This window comes from Vicia villosa, linkage group LG1 (assembly GCF_029867415.1).
Source record: "Vicia villosa cultivar HV-30 ecotype Madison, WI linkage group LG1, Vvil1.0, whole genome shotgun sequence".
Taxonomy (NCBI): Eukaryota; Viridiplantae; Streptophyta; class Magnoliopsida; order Fabales; family Fabaceae; genus Vicia; species Vicia villosa.
This window is the reverse complement of record NC_081180.1, coordinates 127,340,403-127,362,023: the sequence shown is the minus strand read 5'-3', so window position 1 is coordinate 127,362,023 and position 21,621 is coordinate 127,340,403. Positions and strand designations below refer to the sequence as shown.

Sequence of the window (21,621 nt, the reverse complement as noted above, 5' to 3'; positions counted from 1 at the left end):
CGATATTTTTCAAAATAAAATCGAGCTACTGCTCATTAAACTAATTTATTAGATAGAAAATTGAATTATCTATCCAACGCACAAAACGGCGCTCAAAACAGACTTACGGTTTGAAAGTTACGAAATTTTGAAATATTTAATTTTTCCAAAAAGCTACAGTGTAACCGGTTACCAAAATGGCGTAACCGATTACACACACGAAAATGTTAAAATTTTTCAAAAAGTCTCCAGTGTAATCGATTACAAGAAATAGCGTAACCGGTTACGCTTGACGTAACTCTATTCTCTATTTTTCAAGACAGTTGGTAATCGGTTACCGTAACCGGTTACCAGTCCCAAAACTCAATTTCCATAAATCAACGTACAATGTAATCGGTTACTGTAACCGATTACACACCTCCTGTAGCAGGAAATGCTTATTTGACCGCATCTCAGCTCCTCTAATCGTCTCCATTTCGTACCAACATGAAAACAACACCAATACATAGCCAAATTCAGTGATTTAACACAATTCTATCATACCACAAGTCTATCTAACATCAAAGATCATTCAAAAACATTCCATTGCATCAAAATCATGAAATTGAACCTAAAAATTTCAAAACCCCAAAATCTATAACATTGGGAAGAACTAACCCACCTAATCAATCCTATCATTCATAAACCAATAATAGATGATAATCGGAATGAGTCATCTTCCTCTTTCTATGCTCTTTCACGTTCTTTGCTCTTCTCCTCTTTTGTTTCTCTTTTCTCCTTTTTCCTTATTTCATTGTTTTATGAAAATAGAACGCAACTTTAATAAAAGGCCTCCCAATTAACACCTCCCCTTTACTAAACACGACACTGGCCCAATACCGTTATTTCACAAGTTCTCCAATTAATCCAATAAAATGCCAAATAATCTAAATAATTAGTTTAAATCCTAATTAAATTAAATAATGGAAAATATGGGGTGTTACAGATGACTCATGATGAAGAGCATGAGCTACTCACCCCTAGTTTCATGTGAAAATCCTGGCAATTATCCATTACGGGTGTGGACATTCAACTCATAATAATGGAGACCATTGGCCCGGCGCTGGGGCTCATTATAAATACCGACATCTACAAGAGAGTTAGATAATATATTCTAAATCCATTTCTCACTATCTCTTCACCCGTACTTACTTGAACATTAGACTGTATGTAGGTACACCCCCCTCCATTGATCGTTCAAGCCTACGGACGTTTCGCCGACTATTCATACTTCGTGATCATCAGTAAAATCAAGTACAAACCACACCTAAAAAATTATATCTAAATATTCTTCTAAGAAATATAGCTTTTGGATATAAAAGATTGACTTTAAAAATAAAAGATTTAATTTGTAATCTAATACATTAAACCAATTCAATAGCTATTAAAATGCTGCAAAATTGGCTGCACATATACATATATGCTGTCGAGGATTTCAATCCCTTCTCAACCTAGTAATTTATTTTGAAAAATAAAACATTCGAATTTAACGCATTTGAATATAAATAGCAATTTATTAATATTAATTCTTACAGCTACCAAAACATCATCTTTACGCGTCCAAGCACTCTTCACCCGCAACCCTAACCTTCATATAAACCTTAGCAACTGTCACAGAAACTCTTGAACAATATCATGACTCCTTCACTTTTCACTATTCTTCTTCTTATCACTCTCAATCTTAGTAATAAAATAGCCACCGCGGCCACACCATCACCGGTAATCTCCGGTGGTGGACAATGGCAGCTCGTACACCATAACATCGGCATTGTAGGCATGCACATGCAACTACTCCACAACGACCGTGTCATCATTTACGACCGCACTAACTTTGGATATTCAAATATATCCTTACCAAATGGAAGATGCCGTGTTAACTTAAAAGAAAGGCTTAAAACCGACTGCACCGCGCACTCCGTCGAGTACGACGTCGCTTCCAACGCAGTCCGACCGCTTTTCCTCCAAACAGACGTCTGGTGTTCCTCTGGTGCTGTAAATCCCAACGGCACTCTTATCCAAACCGGCGGATCCGGTAGAGGAGAGTTCGCCGTTAGAACAATCAATCCATGCCCTACTTGTGATTGGCATGAATTCAACCATGGACTCGCAGCTAAAAGATGGTATGCAACCACTCACATTCTTCCAGATGGACGACAAATTATCGTAGGTGGAAGAAAGGAATTCAATTACGAGTTTTATCCTAAGAAACATCGTATGGAGAAGATAACATACATGTTACCTTTTCTTGCACAAACGAATAACCCCGGTGTTGAGAACAATCTTTACCCTTTTGTGTTTCTCAATGTAGATGGCAATCTTTTCATTTTTGCAAATAACCGTGCTATTTTGTTTGATTATAACAACAATGTTGTTGTTAAAACATATCCATCAATCCCAGGTGAAGATCCCCGGAGTTTTCCTAGTACCGGTTCTGCTGTTTTGTTACCTTTAAGAAACTTACAAAATCCTTCCATCGAAGCCGAGGTATTGATTTGCGGCGGAGCTCCAAAAGGTTCATATCTACTATCATTGCGTGGTAAATTTATGAGAGCTTTGAATACATGCGCCCGATTAAAAATAACCGACCCGAATCCATCTTGGATTATGGAAACAATGCCGCTTGGAAGAGTCATGAGTGACATGATTTTACTTCCAAACGGCAATGTTTTGTTAATCAACGGAGCAGCCTCCGGTGCTGCGGGATGGAATATCGGCCGTGACCCGATTTTACATCCATTTCTTTATAAACCAAATAATGTTATAAACTCGAGATTTCAGTTACAAAATCCTTCAGGTATTCCTAGAATGTACCATTCTAGTGCCATTTTGCTTCGTGATGGTAGGGTTCTTGTTGCTGGTAGTAACCCTCATGAATTTTACAATTTTAGCAATGTTTTATTTCCAACGGAGTTACGGTTAGAAACTTTTTCACCTTCGTATCTAGAGCCTCAATATAATGATATACGACCTATAATGGTATATCCTGCGCCTCAGTCACAAACGAGATTGAAATATGCTCAAACTTTGAAGATTCGGTTTCAGGTGAAGGGAACATTGGCGATAGATTCAGTGTCGGTGACAATGTTGGCGCCGTCTTTTAATACACATTCTTTCTCGATGAATCAGAGGCTATTAGTGCTTGATCATGTGAAAACAGCAAATAATGTTGTTGCTGGGAAATTGACATCTACATCAACGTGCCAAGTTGAAGTTGCAATGCCATGTTCATCCAATCTTGCACCACCTGGTTACTATTTGTTATTTGTGGTTCATCAAGAAGTTCCAAGTGAGGGTGTTTGGATCCAATTACTATGATTTTTTTTCTTCACATATTTGTTTTTTCTTTCAATTATTTATGATTTTTTTCTTTAATATTGTATGATTGTATTTGAATTAAATAATAATTTTAATGCTTTTAAAATTATTAGAAAGAGGGGTGGTTGATTCATAAAATATGTCATCTAATAATCTCCGGCACATTACTTTTTAAAAATAAATTAATTTTGAGAGCAATGTGAAAACGTTTGTGGTAAATGAGAATTCATGACATACACAAATTGATTTATTACCATTGTTTGGACTGTTTAATAATATAATAATTAGCATTAAAGTCATCATATTATTTCGAAAATATGGTAATTACCACTCAAGTTATGATATTATTTCGGGATTAACGTTAAGGAATTTTAAATTTGAATTTTCATAAAGGATCATAAAACTAAGATATAACATATTAATATTTTTTTTCAAAATTAGTTAATTATTAACGACATATAATATTGTAGTAGCTTTAAAAAAAATATAAATTTAGATGATAATTATCATGCCATTAAGTAAGGATATTTTTATTGTAAGTAGCAGCAAGATCAAATTGTTGAGTTTCTTCTGGGGCTCTTTGTAGGTATGGGTTCGGTTTGGCAAACTGTGAGGAGAAGGGGATTTAGAAATCAAGTTAACTTCTGGGAGGTATTTCCGGTGCATGGCAGGAAGATTGGAAGTGTGAAGCAAACTCTCTTGTCTGTTTACTTCTCTGAAATACCAGATTCATCGTCAGCAGAAGACATTTTTGGCTTGTTTTGCATAGGGAACATTGTTGAAGTGGTGATTTCTCCTAGGCGCAACAAGTATGGGAAAAGGTTTGGTTTTGCTAGGTTTGTGGAGGTGGATGATTTGCAGAGATTGGCGATTAAGTTAGATAATGTTATGATTGAGGGGAGGAAAATACATGCAAATCCGCCTAGATTTGAACGCGGAGGAGGTTTCGAGGGGTTAGGCAACAAGAGAGATGCGTCGAAGAAAGCTGTATTCCAACAGAAGATGGGTCTATCCAGAAGAGAGGATGTGAGAACAGGTGAGACGTTTCAGAGAGGGTCTGGTGGTAAATCCTTTGCTGATGTTGTTGCTAACAAAGAGTGTTGCTCCTCTTCGGTTCCGGTTTCTCGTTTGGTGTTCTCGACGAAAGAGGAAATGGTTTCAAGGTTCAAGAAGGCGTTTACAGGGGAAGTTCTCCACTTTGGATCTACCTATAATATGCAATCTACCTTTGAAATGGAAGGCTATTTTCAAATCAAAGTGTCTCCTTTGGGACCTAATCTCTGTTTGTTAGAAGGAGGGGAGGATGGAGAGATTGAGGACTTGTTAAATGGTGGATCTAGCTGGTGGAAACAATGGTTCCGAGTTTAGGGTATTCCGTGTCACGCAATGAGCTATGATTTCTTTGAACTAGTGGGCAACTCGATTGGTTCTTTCATTTGTTCTGATGCTGTCACTAAGATCCGTCTGGATGTGGTGAGGATCATGGTGAGAGTCCCGTCCTCTTTTCGTCTTCAGCCTCAATTGGAGGTTGTTATAGATGGTGCCCCTTTTGTTTTACTCTTGACGGAAGACTCTCCAGGCTATTTCAAAGGAGAAGGAGACAAGGGGAAGAAAGCACAGGCGGTTTGCTCATCGAGTTCGGACGAGTGTTGGTCGGGAGATGAGTGCAGCGTAGGTGACGAAGATTACAGTTCCGGAGACGATATGTTAGCAGAGATTTCTGGATCGGGGAGGTCGAAGGAAGATGACGAAGAAGATCCGTTGGAAGATGGTGAAGTGGGCCAGACACTTTATCCACCAGATAATAACAATTCTTTTATCCTCCAGCAAGTTATTCTTGAGAATTGTGAAGGTCGTTTTGATAATGCTGTGGAAAATAGCAAGCTTTTGACGTGTAACGCTGGCAGTGGGGAAAGCTCTGCAGACCCTATATCCGCTTTTTCAGCCACTTTAGAGACCAATGTGCCTAGTACGGAAGTGATATTAAATGCTAGCAGGATAGGTTCCGGATCATGTAGAAGGAAGAAGTTGAAAAGTGTGAAATTTAAAAAGTTTTCTGAGCTGGTGGGGCCCTCATATATTAAGAAAGTCAAAGCTAAAAAAAGGAGTAAAGAGGATGATTCTGGAGGTCAAACGAATAATGCTGTTACTAGTAGTAGTTCAAAGGGGTTTCAAGGAGGAGATAGCAATGGGAGCATTTTTTATGGCTTCCAGTCTGAGGATTCAATTATTTTGAGGAGTAATTTTAGGATTCAGAATTTCTTGAATTCATACACAGGGGACAAATTACTTTTGGCTATTTCCAATCTTGGTGTGGTGGTGGAGGAAACAAAGTTGGATTATAAAAAAAAGTTAGAGGAAATGGAGCTAAAGGATAGAATTAGAAAAGAAGGAGGGAAGGTGTCTAATTCCAAGTTTTGATGATAGTAGGTTCGTTGAACATTAGAGGGGGAGGTAGTAGAATAAAGAGGAGAAGAATTAGTCACATTATTAATAAGGGGTCGGCGGATGTCTTTCTTATCCAAGAAACTAAGTTGATTTCGGTCTCTGATTTTTTGGCTAGAAGTTTTTGGAGGTTTGAAGATATAGGCTTTTCTTTCTCGAGTTCTATCGGCTTGTCGGGCGGTCTCCTTATTCTTTGGAAAGAAAGTAGTGTGAAGGTTTTATGTAGCTTCCAAGGAGTGGGTTATTTGGGAGTCAAACTAAAGTGGCACAATTCGGTATACTATGTGTTCAATGTCTATTCTTCTTGTTCTTTGGAAGCAAAGATAGTTCTTTGGCGGAAGCTTTTGAGGTTAAAGAATAAGTTTGTGGACGGAGAATGGTTGATATGAGGGGATTTCAATGCGGTAAAGAATCGGGAGGAAAGAGTTGGGAGGTATATGGTGGGTAGTAATTCCGAATGGAGGGAGTTCTCTAGTTTTATTGATGATAGTGGTCTTGTGGATGTGCCTTCTAAAGGTAAGAAGTTTTCTTGGTTTAGTGGTGACGGTAAATCTAAAAGTAGAATCGATAGATTTTTGGTGGCGGATAAAATTATTAGAGATTGGGGTATGGTGGGGAAATTTAGCGGTATGAGAGACATCTCGGATCATTGTCCTATTTGGTTGGTGTTAGATCGTGCTAATTGGGGCCCGAAAATTTTTTGTTGCAACAAGGAGTGGTTTTCTAACAAGGAGTTTCTTCCTTTTGTGGAGAAAGAGTGGAAAGAAATTAAAGTGGAGGGGCGTGGAAATTTCATTCTTAAGGAGAAACTTCGGATTCTTAAAGGTAGACTTCGGTGGTGGAATAAAATGGTTTTTGGTAAGATAGATCTGGAAATTGAGGAGGGGGTAAGGAGAATGAACGACGGGTTGGATGAAGAAGATGGAGAGATAATAGATGTGGAAAATCTCAAGAAGGCTAGTAGTCATTTTTGGTTGAATTTAAAGATAAAGGAAAATATGCTTATTCAAAAATCTAAGTTAAGGTGGCTTAACGAAGGAGATGCAAATAGTAGGTATTTTCATAGTGTTATGAAAGAGAGGAGGAGGAGAAATCATATTGGTCCTATCAACTCTAATAGTGGCTTGTGGAATCGGTGGAAGAGGTGACGGAAGAAGTTCGAAATTTCTTTAAATTGAAGTTTGTCGAACCGGAGGTGTCGAGGCCGGTGTTGGATGGGATAACTTTTAAGGGGTTGGGCTCGGTGGAGAGAGATTTTCTCGAGAAGCCTTTCACGGAGGAGGAGATTAGAGAGGCGGTTTGGAGTTACGATGGTTCGAAGAGTCCGGGTCCGGATGGGTATTCTTTTTACTTTATTAAGAAATTATGGGCTCATCTTTCCAAATCTATTATTTCCTCTTTTTTGACTTTGGTTCCTAAAGTTGCTAATCCTTTAGGATTGGATGATTATAGACCAATTTGCTTGGTTGGGTGCATTTACAAAATTATCTCTAAACTCTTGGCTTGTAGGTTGAAGAAGGTGTTAGATCCTATTATCTCTAATTGCCAAAGTGCTTTTGTTCCGGGTAGGCAACTTTTAGATGGTGTTTTGGTGGCCAATGAAGTGATGGATTTTGCTCAAAAGGAAGGTAAACCTTGTCTCCTATTCAAAGTTGATTTTGAAAAGGCTTACGATAAAGTTAATTAGAACTTCCTTAGATACATGTTTAGAAGGATGGGGTTTGGTTCTCTTTGGTTGTTGTGGTCAGCCTTTAAGAATGTTGTCTAACTCGAACTAGATGCGATTCACTTGGAGTTAGTTGAAAAAGTAGTTGGGAGCACGCGTATAAAATACATTTTTATCACTAAAACATTTCACTGCTTCCTTTTGACATGTGGGTTGACGCGACTAGATAGGGTATACGGCGTTGCATATAGTTTACTCAAGTGCACTTGAGTTTGGTTATATTTCCAATGAGAAATCCATATATTGATTCTGTAACTCCTTTTCCTTGCTAATCTAGGCCGATCAATTATCCTTGCTTATAAATAGTGGGAGTTGAGTCACGAGGAAACTTTTCTCAATCCTTGGCATTCAAGTTAATTCATACATACTCTTATTAGCAAAGATCTTCTTCTCTTCCTTCTTTTAAGCATTCATCATTAAGTGTAGCCTTTTGATCAAGGTATCTATATTTCTTCATTTACCTTGCTTCATCAATCTCATTTCACTAGGTACCCTTCTAAACTCAAGCTTTTAACTTTAGTATTTCATGTTTTCTAGCAAATATGAGTTACAGTATTGTTCACCTAGTGAATGATTCTGAGAGCGATACTTCTTCAGATGCGGGAATGGGGTCCTTAATTCTCATCTGCCTTCCTTTGCTCACGACTGCATGGGTCCAAAAGTTATATCCTTATCTTAAGTTTTTTATTTGAAAAAGGTATATTGAAACTCCCTTGATGAATGAGCTTCTTCATTTAATTCTTTTGAATCCCTTTTATCAGATGACGAAGAATAGGGTAATTGTATTGAGGTCCTTATGCCCCTCCTATTTTAACTGATGAGCAAACACAAGCTATCAAGCGGATGAGGGAACACGCTGACGATTTCACCAACTTTACCTAAGAACCAATGACCATGAATCTAGCAATGCCAAAGTGAGGACCCAATTGTAACTTCGATGTAGGACCAATGTAGTTTCTTGGATCACATCAGAGAAGCATTATAAAGCCGACTATCTACCCTAGAGAGACGTAATGATACTGGAGCTGACTTATATAGTTAAATACGGCTGGGTGGATGTAGAAGTGGTGGGTACCCTATCTGTTATGAGTACTGAGACAGCAATAGATATTATTGGCGTCGTGATCGGTGGCATTCTAGACTTTCCAGTTCTTCTCATGGATTCGAAAAGAGAATATGCAAGTCTTTTGACGACTTCTCATTCCCACTTTACAAATGCATGTTTACTAGGATACGATTGTGGCTGCCTTCCTCTGACTTTGAAGTGGTCATATTGAAATATTTAAAGGTTGCCCCTTTCCCAGCTTCGTGTGGTGTCCTAGGCTTACATGAAGGTATTCTAGTTGTGGGTCGAGCATAAGTCTTAGAAGCCTTCACTTGGGATGTTTTTCAATTTATTCTACAAGGTGTGCACCTACAAGACAACTACTGCGACTAAGGGTCCATTAGCTCACACACCACAAGCTTTCCACAATGTCAAGTAATATAAAAAGTTACCAAACATCATAGACCAACTGAATGATTACAAAATTCTATCTTATCAATGTGTAGCTAAAACAATCAAAAATTAAGGTTTTTAGTTTAAACAGATAAAATTTTAAGGATATAAAGTTCTAATAAAAGAGAAGGACCTTGGTTACATGATCCTTGTCTACACATACTCAGATTTGAACCTCTGGTTCTATTACGAGAAACAAGCTAAATTATAGAAAATATATAAAATGGACAATTCCTACATTGATCAGCGTGATGTCTTGTCTCAGATAAATACTTCATCCACTTTCATCGGTTCGATTTGTTTATCTGAGAGCGATTTTGCACAATTATAAAGATGATATTTTCTCAATTGAGTCCTGGACACTTTCGTCATCTCGTACTTAATTGTCTAGAAATTCGATATCAGGTATCGAAACATAAACTTTCGTTGTATGATAAGTACCTAATTTGCTTTTACTTTCATTAAAGGCATGTACTTTAAAAATTCAGAATTATAGAATAACTCATAACTTGGTTTCTCATAATCAAATAATAGAAGTTTCAACTGAGATATGTCATTAAACATTTCTCATGACCATTAGGTTCTGTTTGGCAAGACACTTTTAAAGCTTATAGCTTATAACTTATAGCTTATAACTTATAGCTTATAAGCTCATATGACAATAAAAGACCTGTTTGGTAACACTCTTTTCATTATGAGCTTATAGCTTATTTTCCAACGCTATTTCAAATAGTGTTTTAGCTTATAGCTTATCTTTCTTTCTTTTTTTCACTTTTACCCTAATTATTTTAATTAAAACCCACTACCATCCTTTATGATTTATTTTAATTTAAAATAAAACAATTATATATTAAATGTCTTTTATGTTATTTTAATTCATCAACTAATTGAACCGCTAATTTTACCAAACACTTCAATTAGCTTATCAGCTAAAAGTCGTCAGCCATCAGTCATCAGCCATCAATCATCAGCTATAAGCTATCAGCTAGCTTATCATCCAACTTCTATTTTTACCAAATAGAGCCTTAGTCTCTAGTGGACTATTCACCCCTAGTCGAAGGTAAAGCAATTAAAACATGCATCACAATTTCATACATTATTAAGAGAAAATAATAGTAATAATGATAAGTGAATAAAACCTAAATTGAAGATAAAAACAACTTGATTAAAAAAAGCTATGATGGAGACTTGAGTTCACAACACCTTGTAATGAAAATAAACTTGCAGGAATATAAACTTGCAAAAGGAATAAACTTTCAAAGTTTTTGGTTTATGATTTGTGTTTAGAATGGAATTTTGGGGAGCTTTTGTGGAAAGAGTTGTTTTTGAGGTAGGGAGAGTGGTAAATTTGAAAGCTTTTGTTTGTGTAACAATGGAGTGTTTAGAGTTAGGTTGAGAGAATTACGGGGAAGAAAGATGGAGAGAGAGAGAGACGAAGAGAGAGAGAGAGAGAGAGAGAGAGAGAGAGGCAGACACATACACACACATAGAGATATAGTTTAATGAAAAATAAGGTGAAAAATCTGAGTTGGTGAGGTTTATGATGGTTAATTTTGTGTAAGTGGATGAGATAAAGTTGAGTGGGCCAAGGAATTGGAGAGATTCTAAAAAAAATGAAAATTAGGAGGCTGGGACCTGCTACGGCCGCCCATAGTAGGCTTTTGTTCTTTATATGGCACGCTAGGAGTTTTGGGTTAAGGGGGTGCTATAGCCTGTAGCATCCCCTTAGAAATTATATGGACTTTTTCTATTATTGGGGTTTTGGCCTATTTTTTCAGTATGGTTTTTGGTATATGATTTTTCTTAACTTTTCCAGTCTTTAGATTAGTTCAATTCCCTCCTTGTGAGTCTTTTAATTACCATAATACAAAATCACATGAAAACAAATAAATTAGTAACAGAAACGGTGGGTTGCCTCCCACGTTGCACTTTGTTTAAAGTCGTTAAGCTCAATTGTCCTTGAGTGCAACAGTTAAGGCGGATCCTTCAAGGACAAACTTTCTCCATGTTCTACTACATCCCCAATAATTTAGCGTTTCAATATTTGACCATTCACCGTAAACGACCATCTTGACTTGCTCCACACCTGCACTGCTCCGTACAGGGACACCTTTTCACCACGATTTTCCATAAATGAGCCTAAATGGGGTTGTACTAATGGGGGTATTCTATGCAATTTGGTATGCCCAAAGCGCATCATCGAGTTTAGAGACCCAATTCTTCCTAGAGAGGGAGACTATCTTCTCTAAGATAGCTTTGATTTCCCTATTGGAAACCTCAGCTTGGCAACTCATTTGGGGATGGTAGGGTGTTGCAAACCTATGCTTTAGTCCATACTTCTTTAGTAAGATCTCAAATTTTCTAGCAATGAAATGCAATCCCCCATTGATTATCTCTAATCTAGGAATCCCAAACCTCGGGAAAATTATTTTTTTGAACATTTTAATTACCACTTGTGTGTCATTTGTTGGTGAGAAAATCGTCTTAATCCATTTTCACACGTAGTCTAAGGCTACGAGTATGTACTAGTTCCCCTTAGATCATGGAAAGGGTACTATAAAATATATTCCCCAAACATCAAATATCTTAACCTCTAGGATGTTGTTTAGATGCATTTCATTCCTCTTGGAAATGTTTCTAGTAAGTTGGCACTGGTCACATCTCTTTATGACTAAGTGGCTATCCTTGAAGGGGTTGGGCCAATAAAAGTCAGCTTGTAGAATTATCGACACACTTTTCTCGGTTCTTGCACGTCCACTGTAGGCAGAAGCATGACAATGGTTAATTACACTTTAAAATTATTCTTTTGGGATGCACCTCTAGAAAATTCTGTCGGCGCCTCTCAAGAAAAAGTAAAGGCTTGTCCCAATAATGATGCTTGAGGTCTGAAAAGAATTTCTTTTTACGTTGATAATTCAAATGCAGAGGTAAGACTCTATTAGCATGGTAGTTGACAAATTCTGTGTACCATGAAGTTTCCTTTTGGAATCAAAACAAAGAATTTATCATTCAGGAAAAAGTCATCAAGAAAAAAAATATTGCTTCCTAAGGCCAGTTAATCTAGACAAGTTATCGGCGCCCATATTTTATGTTTCTTTCTCATCTCTAGTTTCAATATCGAACTCATGTAACAACATGATCCATCTAATGAGCCTTGGTTTTGCATCCTCTTTTCTCAGGAAGTACCTAATGGCCGCATGGTGTGTATAGATAATTATCTTTGAACCCACTAAGTAGGAACGAAATTCATCGATAGCAAAGACCACGACCAAAATTTCTTTCTATATGGTAGAATAAATAATTTGCGCCTCATCCAGAGTCCTACTAGAATAGTATATGACATGCATTTTCTTGTCCTTCTTTTGGCCTAACACTGTGCTTACTGTGTAGATGATGGCGTCGCACATGATCTCAAAGGGCATACTTCAATAAGGAGGTTGCATAATAGGTGCAAAGATTAATGCTTATTTCAAATTTATGAGGGATTCAAAGAATTATTTATTAAAATCAGACTCAAAATATTTTATTAATATCTGGTTAGAGGCTTAGAAATTTTAGAAAAGTTTTTTATAAACTGGTGATAAAAGTCAGTATGTCCTAAGAAACTTATGACTTCTCTCACAGTGGTGGGAGGTGTCATCTTCTCTATCACCTCTATCTTAGCCTTATCAACCTTTATTACTCTTTCGAACACCAAGTGTCCAAGGACTATGCTTTCCTTCCCCATGAAGTAGCATTATTCCCAATTTAGTACATGGTTGAATTTAACATATCTTTCAAGGACCTTTTATAAATTTTCTAAGAAATTAGTAAAGCTAGATCTATATTCCGAGAAGTCTTCCATAAACATCTCCATGATATCCTCTAAGAAATTATAGAAAATTGGCATCATGCAGCGCTGGAAAGTTGCAAGTGCATTACATAACCCAAATGGCATTTGTCGATAGGCAAACCCGTAAGGGCGAGTGAATTTCGTTTTCTCTTTGTAAATAGGATGAATTGAAATTTGGAAAACCCCCGAATAATCATCAAGATAACAAAAAAAAGGAGTGCTTAGCTAGACGCTCAAGCATCTGGTCAATGAATAGGAGTGGAAAATAGTATTTTCTAGTATCTTTGTTAAACTTTCCATAATCTATGCATATTCTCCATCTCGTGACCGTCCTAGTAGCTACCAACTCCCCTTGGTCATTTTTAATCATTTTTACCCCTCTTTTCTTTGGTACCACTTAAACATGACAGACCCACTTACTGTCTAAGATGGGGTAAATTACCCTAGACTCAAGGAGTTTCAGCACCTCCTTCTTTACCACTTATTTCATGTTGGAATTTAGCCGCCTATGGTGTTCTCTAGAGGGATTATATCATCTAACAAAATCATAGAGGTTTTTTACCCCTTCAAGTTATCCATGGTGTATCCTATGACTTATGGGTATTTCTTCAAGACAGTAAGCAATTGCGCAGTTTCAGACTCTCCTAAACTCACATTGACTATTACAGTTTGGTTGACCCTTCATCTTAAAATTCATATATGAGATTCTGGAGTAATTGTTTCAGCTCTACCTTATGACCATATTGCTTTTTCTTTATCTTGTGCCATGAACACTTCAAAGCTTTAGTATTTGGAAGTGGGACTTTCGTCCAATATCCTCCTATAGACCGCCACTTCACTATTTTCATTATTCGTATTCGGGCTACTATTAGTCAAGCTTCCAAACCATTGACCATATGTGACTATAATGAGTTCTCTTTGACACAATCGTCGATAATAGAGACCAAACAACAAAAATCCCTTAATGATGGGCTCTTTATGAGTTTTGACAAGATAAACTCAATCTTCTGATCTCCTACCTCAAAGGTCAACTTTCCTCTTTTCACATCAATTATAGCTTGAACCGTAGCTAGAAAAGTCTACCTAGGAGTATGGGAACTATGTAATCTTCCTTGATTTCCATAATGACAAAGTCGATAGGTATATAAAGTTACCCGGTCCTAACGGGCACATCCTCTAAAATACCCATCAGATATTTTACTAATCGGTCTCCAAATTATAGAGAGATGTTGATGGGTTTCATTTCATCAAGGTCTAGCTTTTTACACACAGATAGAGGCATTAGGCTAATGATGGCCCCTAACTCACACAATGTTCTCTTGAAGCTCATGGAACATATCTCACAAAGAATTGAAAAACTTTGTGGATCTTTTCGTCATCAGGCTAACTACCCATTTACTTTGAATTCTATGAAACATAAATCTGACAATTAATTTTACTATATTATTTTTTATTAAAATTTTAAAAAGTAAATGAAAATTAAAAAAGATATGAGGAAGTTGCATAACTTTTTCTAAGTAAGAATCAATCAGTATATTACAATAACATATTGCTCTCATTTTTATTTTTTGTCTTCTTTTTTCTTCTATATATTACTATTTTTCTAAACTTTTTTTTCACAAGTCTCCTACTTTTAAATCTTTTTTTTTTATCTTTTATCAAAGTTGAGTAAAAGACAATAATCAAGTTTTTTCTTCCATTTTTTTGTTTTGTATATTTTTGTATGTTGTGATTTCATATTTTTGTCTCATGTTTTTATTTTTATCCTTATGCTTATATTTGTATTAGAATCAAGTAGCTAATTAGCGTTATATTTTTTAAGTGATAGAAATGAAAAAATATTTTTAAAGAAAATCAACATTAGAGTCTCGACAAATTAATGATGTGGAAAATACATCGGCACGACAATTAGAGCCATCTTTGAAAAGAATAGATTTTTATTTAGATAATCTTCTCGTCAATCCTTGAGAGAGGGAATTAAATGACATGTTATCATCCAAATGATCGAGATGAAATTCGAAAAGTTTATTTAGAAAAAGGGTCTTGCCAACCAAAGAAGTATAATTTTCCACAACGAAAATTTGGTACGTCTTTACGTAAGTTCAATCCTGGTTGGTTTCTTGAATTTGGTAATTGGTTGGAATATAGTGTAGCAAAAGATGTTGGGTTTTGTTTATGTCGTTACCTTACGAGATATTAGATAGGAGAATACAAATGTTGGGATGCATTTGTGACCGAGGGATTTTCAAATTGAAAAAAAGAAAGATAGCCTCAATGTCCATGTTGAATATTCTAATAGTGCTCACGATCAAGCTTGGAGAAAGTATAATGCACTAATGAATAAAAAAACAATATATTGGAGATGCTATCAACAAACAATCTGACTTGATCAAGGGGAAATATAAGGTTCAATTAACTGCAACAGTTGATTGTATTAGACTTTTATTAAAGTTGGGAATGACATTTTGTGGTGATGATGAATCGGCGAATTCAAAGAATAAATGTAATTTTCCCGAGATTCTACAATTTCTTTGTAACCATAATAAAGAGTTTGATAAAATATTGAAAAAATCTCTGAAAATCTCAAATTAGTGTCACATATCATTCAAAAAGATATTATGAAAGTTGTTGATTCTGAGACCACAAAAGTTATTACTAATGATCTTAACAATAATTTGTTCTCTATTTTAATTGATGAATCTCGAGATGTTTTAATTAAAGAAAAAATGGTTGTTGTTTTATATTAAGTAGACAAGAAAGAATGTATTATTGAGATGTTTCTTGGCATTGTCCATGTAGTAAATACAAGTGTTATGTCTTTAAAGTTAGCACTAGAGTCATTATTGGCAAAGTAAAATTTAAACTTGTCAACAGTTGATGGACAAGAATATGATGGGGCAAGTAATATGCAAGGAGAGTTTAACGACCTCACAAGTTTGATATTAAAATTCTTACAAAAAAAGTTTGATATTAAAAGAAAATAAGTGGTTTAAGTCCGTGGGATTCATTTTCCACATTTGACAAGGAAAAATTGATTAATTTAGCTCGACTTTATCCGTCAGAATTTTTTTCAATATAGCTTATGGAACTCGACAATCAACTTGAAAATGCATCATGGATGTTTGTTCTAGAGAAAAGAAATTTTAATTTATTAGAAATTAGTGATCTTTCAAAAATTATGGTAGAGACTAGAAAACACACTGCTTATCTTTTTGGTGTATTTGCTTCTAAGATTGGCATTACTTTTGTCTGTGACTACGACAATTATTAAAAAAAAATTCTCAATTATGAACTTTGGAAAGAATCAACTGCGCAATCAAATAGAGAATGAACTTTTTGAATGATTGTTTTATAACTTACATAAAAAGTGATATATTGAATAGTGTTGAAAATGAAAAAATCTTACAATTCACATAAAACAATTATAATCTTTAGATATTAAATATTAAGTTGTCTTCAAAAAAATTTATATGTAATATTAAATTTTTTTTAACATACATTATCATAATTTTATGGATAAGTATTGATATACTTTTTATAAATATTTACATTATTTAATTTTGATCTTTGTATAAAAAGTTGAGCTTGACCCATTTATTAAAATTTTGAAGTCGTCCCTGCACACCCAACAGAACCCACGAAACCTACCATCAACATAATAGAAGATATACAGCTACACAAATTTTAAAAAAAAGTTAAAACTTGAAAGATTTAATGACTTACGTATTAACTTTTTGAAGTGGCATGTCCTTTATAGTGTTTTGTCTTAACTTTAATAAAAGATAAAAAGACAAAACATGAGTACGTGGACACATTATCTACAAAGTGAAAACTTATCTCATACCCTACCAAAAAAAGAAGGAATGTCAAGTTAATTATAAAACTGTTTGCATATTACTACCACGTGTGAAATAGGAGTTACACACATAGAAACATCAAATAATTCGACACCAAATACCAAATGTTGGGATAGTGACTTTTAAACCTCCAAATATGTCGCATTATATACACATGTATGAATTGAGTTCATACTTTAAACTCAACCAAACTAAAACTATGTTGCCAAACTAAGAAACTATTTTTCATTTCAATATCTAAGAACCCAAAGCGATGACAAACAGGAGAATGATTGATTGAAAAAACAATGAAATTAAAGAAGTAGAGAGTACGAAATATTGAAGAGTAACTCATATTTAGAAGATAAGCATCAGAAGTTTTGAGCATCAGAAGTTCTGATGTGGACTGATTTTCTGATGGTTACTCAGAAGATAGTGTTGACCATAAGTTCTACCTTCTGGGTCCTGTTAGCTTAGCTATTTAGTTAGTAAAGATACTTTAGTATTTCTTAGTATTGTACTGTTTGTACCTTAGACTTGTTCACTAAGTTTATTCTATTAGGGCTTATGTGGCAAATTTTCTTTTGTATAAATAGCCTTGTAGTAGCTATCATTAATACACAACATCAACAATTATTCTCTCATTCTTTTGAGTCGTTATTCCTTTTGTTTATTCTCTTTGTTATCATCTTTGATTCTTATGCACCAACATTTGGTATCTAGAGCTCCGGTTCCAAACACAGGGAAACACGAGTGAACGTGAGTTTGTGTGACTATGTGATTGATTTTGTTTCTGGGAAACAAAGTTGTGTTGAATCACATTTTTTCTTGGTTGTTTGTGGGTTTGGGAAACACTGTGTGAGTGTGAGTAAAATCTATTTTTCTGCACAAGTTTAAAGATGAGTGGAAGCAACTTGAATACCAAACTTCCAGATCTTGATGGTAAAAAATGGAATAGATGGATGATTCAAATGCGTGTATTATTTGGTGCTCAAGATGTTCTAGATCTTGTCACTGAAGGATATGTTCCCACTACAAAAAAAGAGCTCAGTAGTGACGTGATTATCACGCCACAAACAGAAAAAACACTTCACAAATCATTATTTGCGACGTGGTCATTTACGTCGCAGGAGACAAGGTGGCAACTTTTAGTGACGTGATTTTCACTTCACTAATTAGTGAAGTGAAAATCACGTCGCAACATTTGGACTTTATTAGTGACGTGATTTCCATGTCACTACCTAGTGGCATGCAAATCACGTCACTAAATTTGCCTAGAGACTTATAAAAGCGCATTTATGTTTGTGAAGTTGCGACGTGATTTACATGTCACTACCTAGTGACATGGAAATCACGTCACTAATTTTTTTTTTTTAAAAACCAAATAGTATATATATATATATATATATATATATATATATATATATATATATATATATATATCAAATTAATAAACTAAATATATTAAAATTAATTAATAAAATTTATAAATTAATTCAATAAACTAAATATAAATCTAATATTAAAATTAAGAAAGTAAAATTATAAATCTAATATTAAAATTAAGAAAGTAAAATTATATTAACAATACATTTTTTCCATATATAAATAATATTTTTCTTATATACTTTATTATATTATTAATGACAAATAAATGGTACGTAAATCATTCCTTTTATCAACAATAAATAATTCATTTTATTCTTTAATATTTACGAATTAATATTTTTAAATATTTTTAAATATTAATAATCAATTTATAAGTGACATATACTTTTCCATATAACTATTTATGTAATCATTTAGTTTTATAAATGTCAATTAATAACACACATTTTTTCATGTACAAATAAATATTAATTAATAAGATATATTTAATTGAATTGATAACAACGATTTTGTATTAACACACTCCTATATAAATGTTTTTTATCTCAAAGATTGGTAAAAAAATTATAACGGTAAAAGGAATCTAAACAACCAAATGATTAAAAATAAAAACTATTGAATCTTATATACTAAATAAAGCATTAATTAATTGTAACACATAAAAGGAATGATCAAATTAACCTTTAATTTTATTTTAATGATTATTAAATGAGCAATAGTGATTGATTCTTACTAAAAACTAATTTCCTCCCACTTTTCATAACAAATGAACATGCGATTACTATTATTTATTTTCCTTTTAAAATAATTGTGCCTATTAAATTATATATAGTTGTTTATTAATGAACTGAATGTTTGATTACACAATATTTCCACAACGGTATAAGAGATAGTGGAGTTTATTAGTTTTTAACTTTATTATCTCAAAAAAATTTAACTTTTCTAAAGGTAACTTTTCTAAAGGTTACATTTTAATAAAAATTGTTTAATTTGCATAGACTATACATAATATTCCAATTAAAGCAAATTTTTCAATTAATTATTATATAATATTATAATACGAAAAATTACACTTTAATTAAAAAAAATTAATGTGATATTTATAATTATATTTCATATTTATTCTTTTAAAAGTAGTTATATAAATCAATTTTATTAAATAAAATATTTATTACACCTTCTTTAATTATTAATTAAGATTTAAAGTTATTCATGACTATTTAGTCCGATTATTTTTTCTTTTTTTAAGTGTTATGATATTATTACACTATAGTATAATATTTATAACGATCCCTATTAATAAAATATACTCATTCCCAATTAATACACTAAAACTCACAATACTTACTCTATATTGCAAATTTCTCTATTCATAAATCTTATTAACTCATAATTAATACATTTGAAATTGTATCATGTGACTTCTATGAAAGTTATTATCATACTTTTTTTTAAACAAAATACAATAAATATACAACATACTACAATATTATTTTCTTTAAACATATACTTCACACAAATATGTATATATAACCATATAAAATACTACTTCACAGAAATATATATAACCATATAAAATAAATATATAATAAATATTTTTTAAACAAAATACTACTTCACACTATCCTACTATTATATTATTTTTTTAGAACAAAATAACACTTCAAACTAATATATATAACCATATAAAATAAACATACATAATCATTTTTAAGTTATATAATATATATATATATATATATATATATATATATATATATATATATATATATATATATATATATATATATATATATATATATATATATATATATATATATATATATATATATAAATATTTTTTAGACAAAAATCAAATAAAAAAATCTAAACAAAAATCAAATAAAAAAATTTCGAAATAAACATACCTTTTCTCTAATCTACTCCTTCTTCTTCTTCTCCTTCTCCTTCTTCTCCCTTCAAAATCCCAAAAAAAAAAAAACAAAAATTAACATTATATAAATATAGATGACTATAAATCAGAGTTCTAAATAAATACAGATGCAATTTACCTTATGATTCAAAAGAACAAGTTTGAAAGTGGGTATGAAAATGAACAAGTTTGAAGATGGCTTTGAACAAAAATGGGTGTTTGGAAGAGAAACCAAAAAATGGGTTTCTGCAAAATTTGGTAACGTAAGGGTCTGGGGGAGAGAAGGGTCAAGTGTGTACCTATAACACCTTTAGCGACGTGAATTTCACTTCGCAACATTCCCACGTGAAATTCACGTCGCAACCTACCCAACTGTATAATATCATATTCTCTCACTGCACATGCCAACTGTGATTGACTTGCGTGGTAATATGTGCCTTTTAGCGACGTGAAATACACGTCACTACTGCCCAATGGTAATAATTAAATTCTCTCACTGCAATAAAGACTGTACAGGTCAGACCTATTTAATTTTTTCTTTTAATTTTATTGTTGCGACGTGATTTTCACGTCACAACTATCTTTTTAAAAAAGCAATTTCTGACAGACCCAATATTTATGTTATGCTTGATATTTTAATATTAAAATTAGTAGTGACGTGATATTCACGTCGCAACTAGCTTTTATTATTCACGTGATTTTCACGTCACTATTTTACGTGGCTATACAGCCCTTTTCTTGTAGTGTCCGGTTGCAGCGGATGCAACGGAAGAACAAAGAGAAGCGCAGAGAGAAACGAGGAAGAGAGATCATAAGGCGTTGTTCTTCATCCATCAGTGTGTGGATGTGAATGTGTTTGAGAAGATTGCTGATTCTATGACCTCAAAGGAGGCGTGGGATATACTGGTCAGGTGTTACGGTGGTGACGTATCAGTGAAGAACGTGAAACTTTAATCCCTGAGAAAGCAATATGAGAATCTCAACATGAAGAACAATGAGAAAGTTTCTGAGTATATCTCTAGAGTGATTTTGATCACTAATAAGATGAAGGCTTGTGGAGAAACCCTTTCTGAACAAGTAATCATAAAGAAGATATTGAGGTCACTTACTCCTCAATTTGATTATATTGTTGTATCTATTGAACATTCTAAAGATCTGGAAACCATGAGAATAGAAGAGTTGCAAAGCAGTCTAGAAGCACAAGAGTTGCGTCTGCCTGAAAGAACTTCTGAAAGGGAAGTTGAGAAAGCTCTGAAAGATTCTTTTGTCAAGAAGGACCAGAAGCATTATTGGTCAAAGGCCAAGAATAGACGTGGTGATAGATTCCAGAAGGAAGCCTCAACTTCTGATGAGAAGAAATATCAGAAGGGAAAGGAGAAGAAGAAAGTTCAATGTTACCGTTGCAAACAGTTTGGCCATTTTGCTAGAGACTGTTTGGCAAAAAAAGGAAGGAAATCAGAAGAAGCAAATATAGCTAGAGGTGATTCAGATGATGAACCTGTGCTATTGATGGCTTCAGAGTCTGACGGGAGATGTTTGTCAGAGTGGTTGTATATAGACACTGGGTGTTCAAATAACTTGACTGGAAACAAACAATGGATGATAGATTTTAACTCTGAAAGGAGGACAAAGATCAAATGTGCTGATGAC

The 21,621-nt window shown here is 33.9% G+C and overlaps 1 protein-coding gene across 1 annotated transcript; it reads left to right on the top strand.

Moving 5' to 3' along the window:
- Window positions 1-1,653: 1,653 nt before the first annotated feature.
- On the top strand, window positions 1,654-3,333 carry LOC131653593 (aldehyde oxidase GLOX1-like). Its single transcript, XM_058923813.1, has one exon. It carries the CDS (start codon window positions 1,654-1,656, stop codon window positions 3,331-3,333), a length of 1,680 nt encoding a protein of 559 aa, XP_058779796.1.
- The last annotated feature ends 18,288 nt before the right edge of the window (window positions 3,334-21,621 follow it).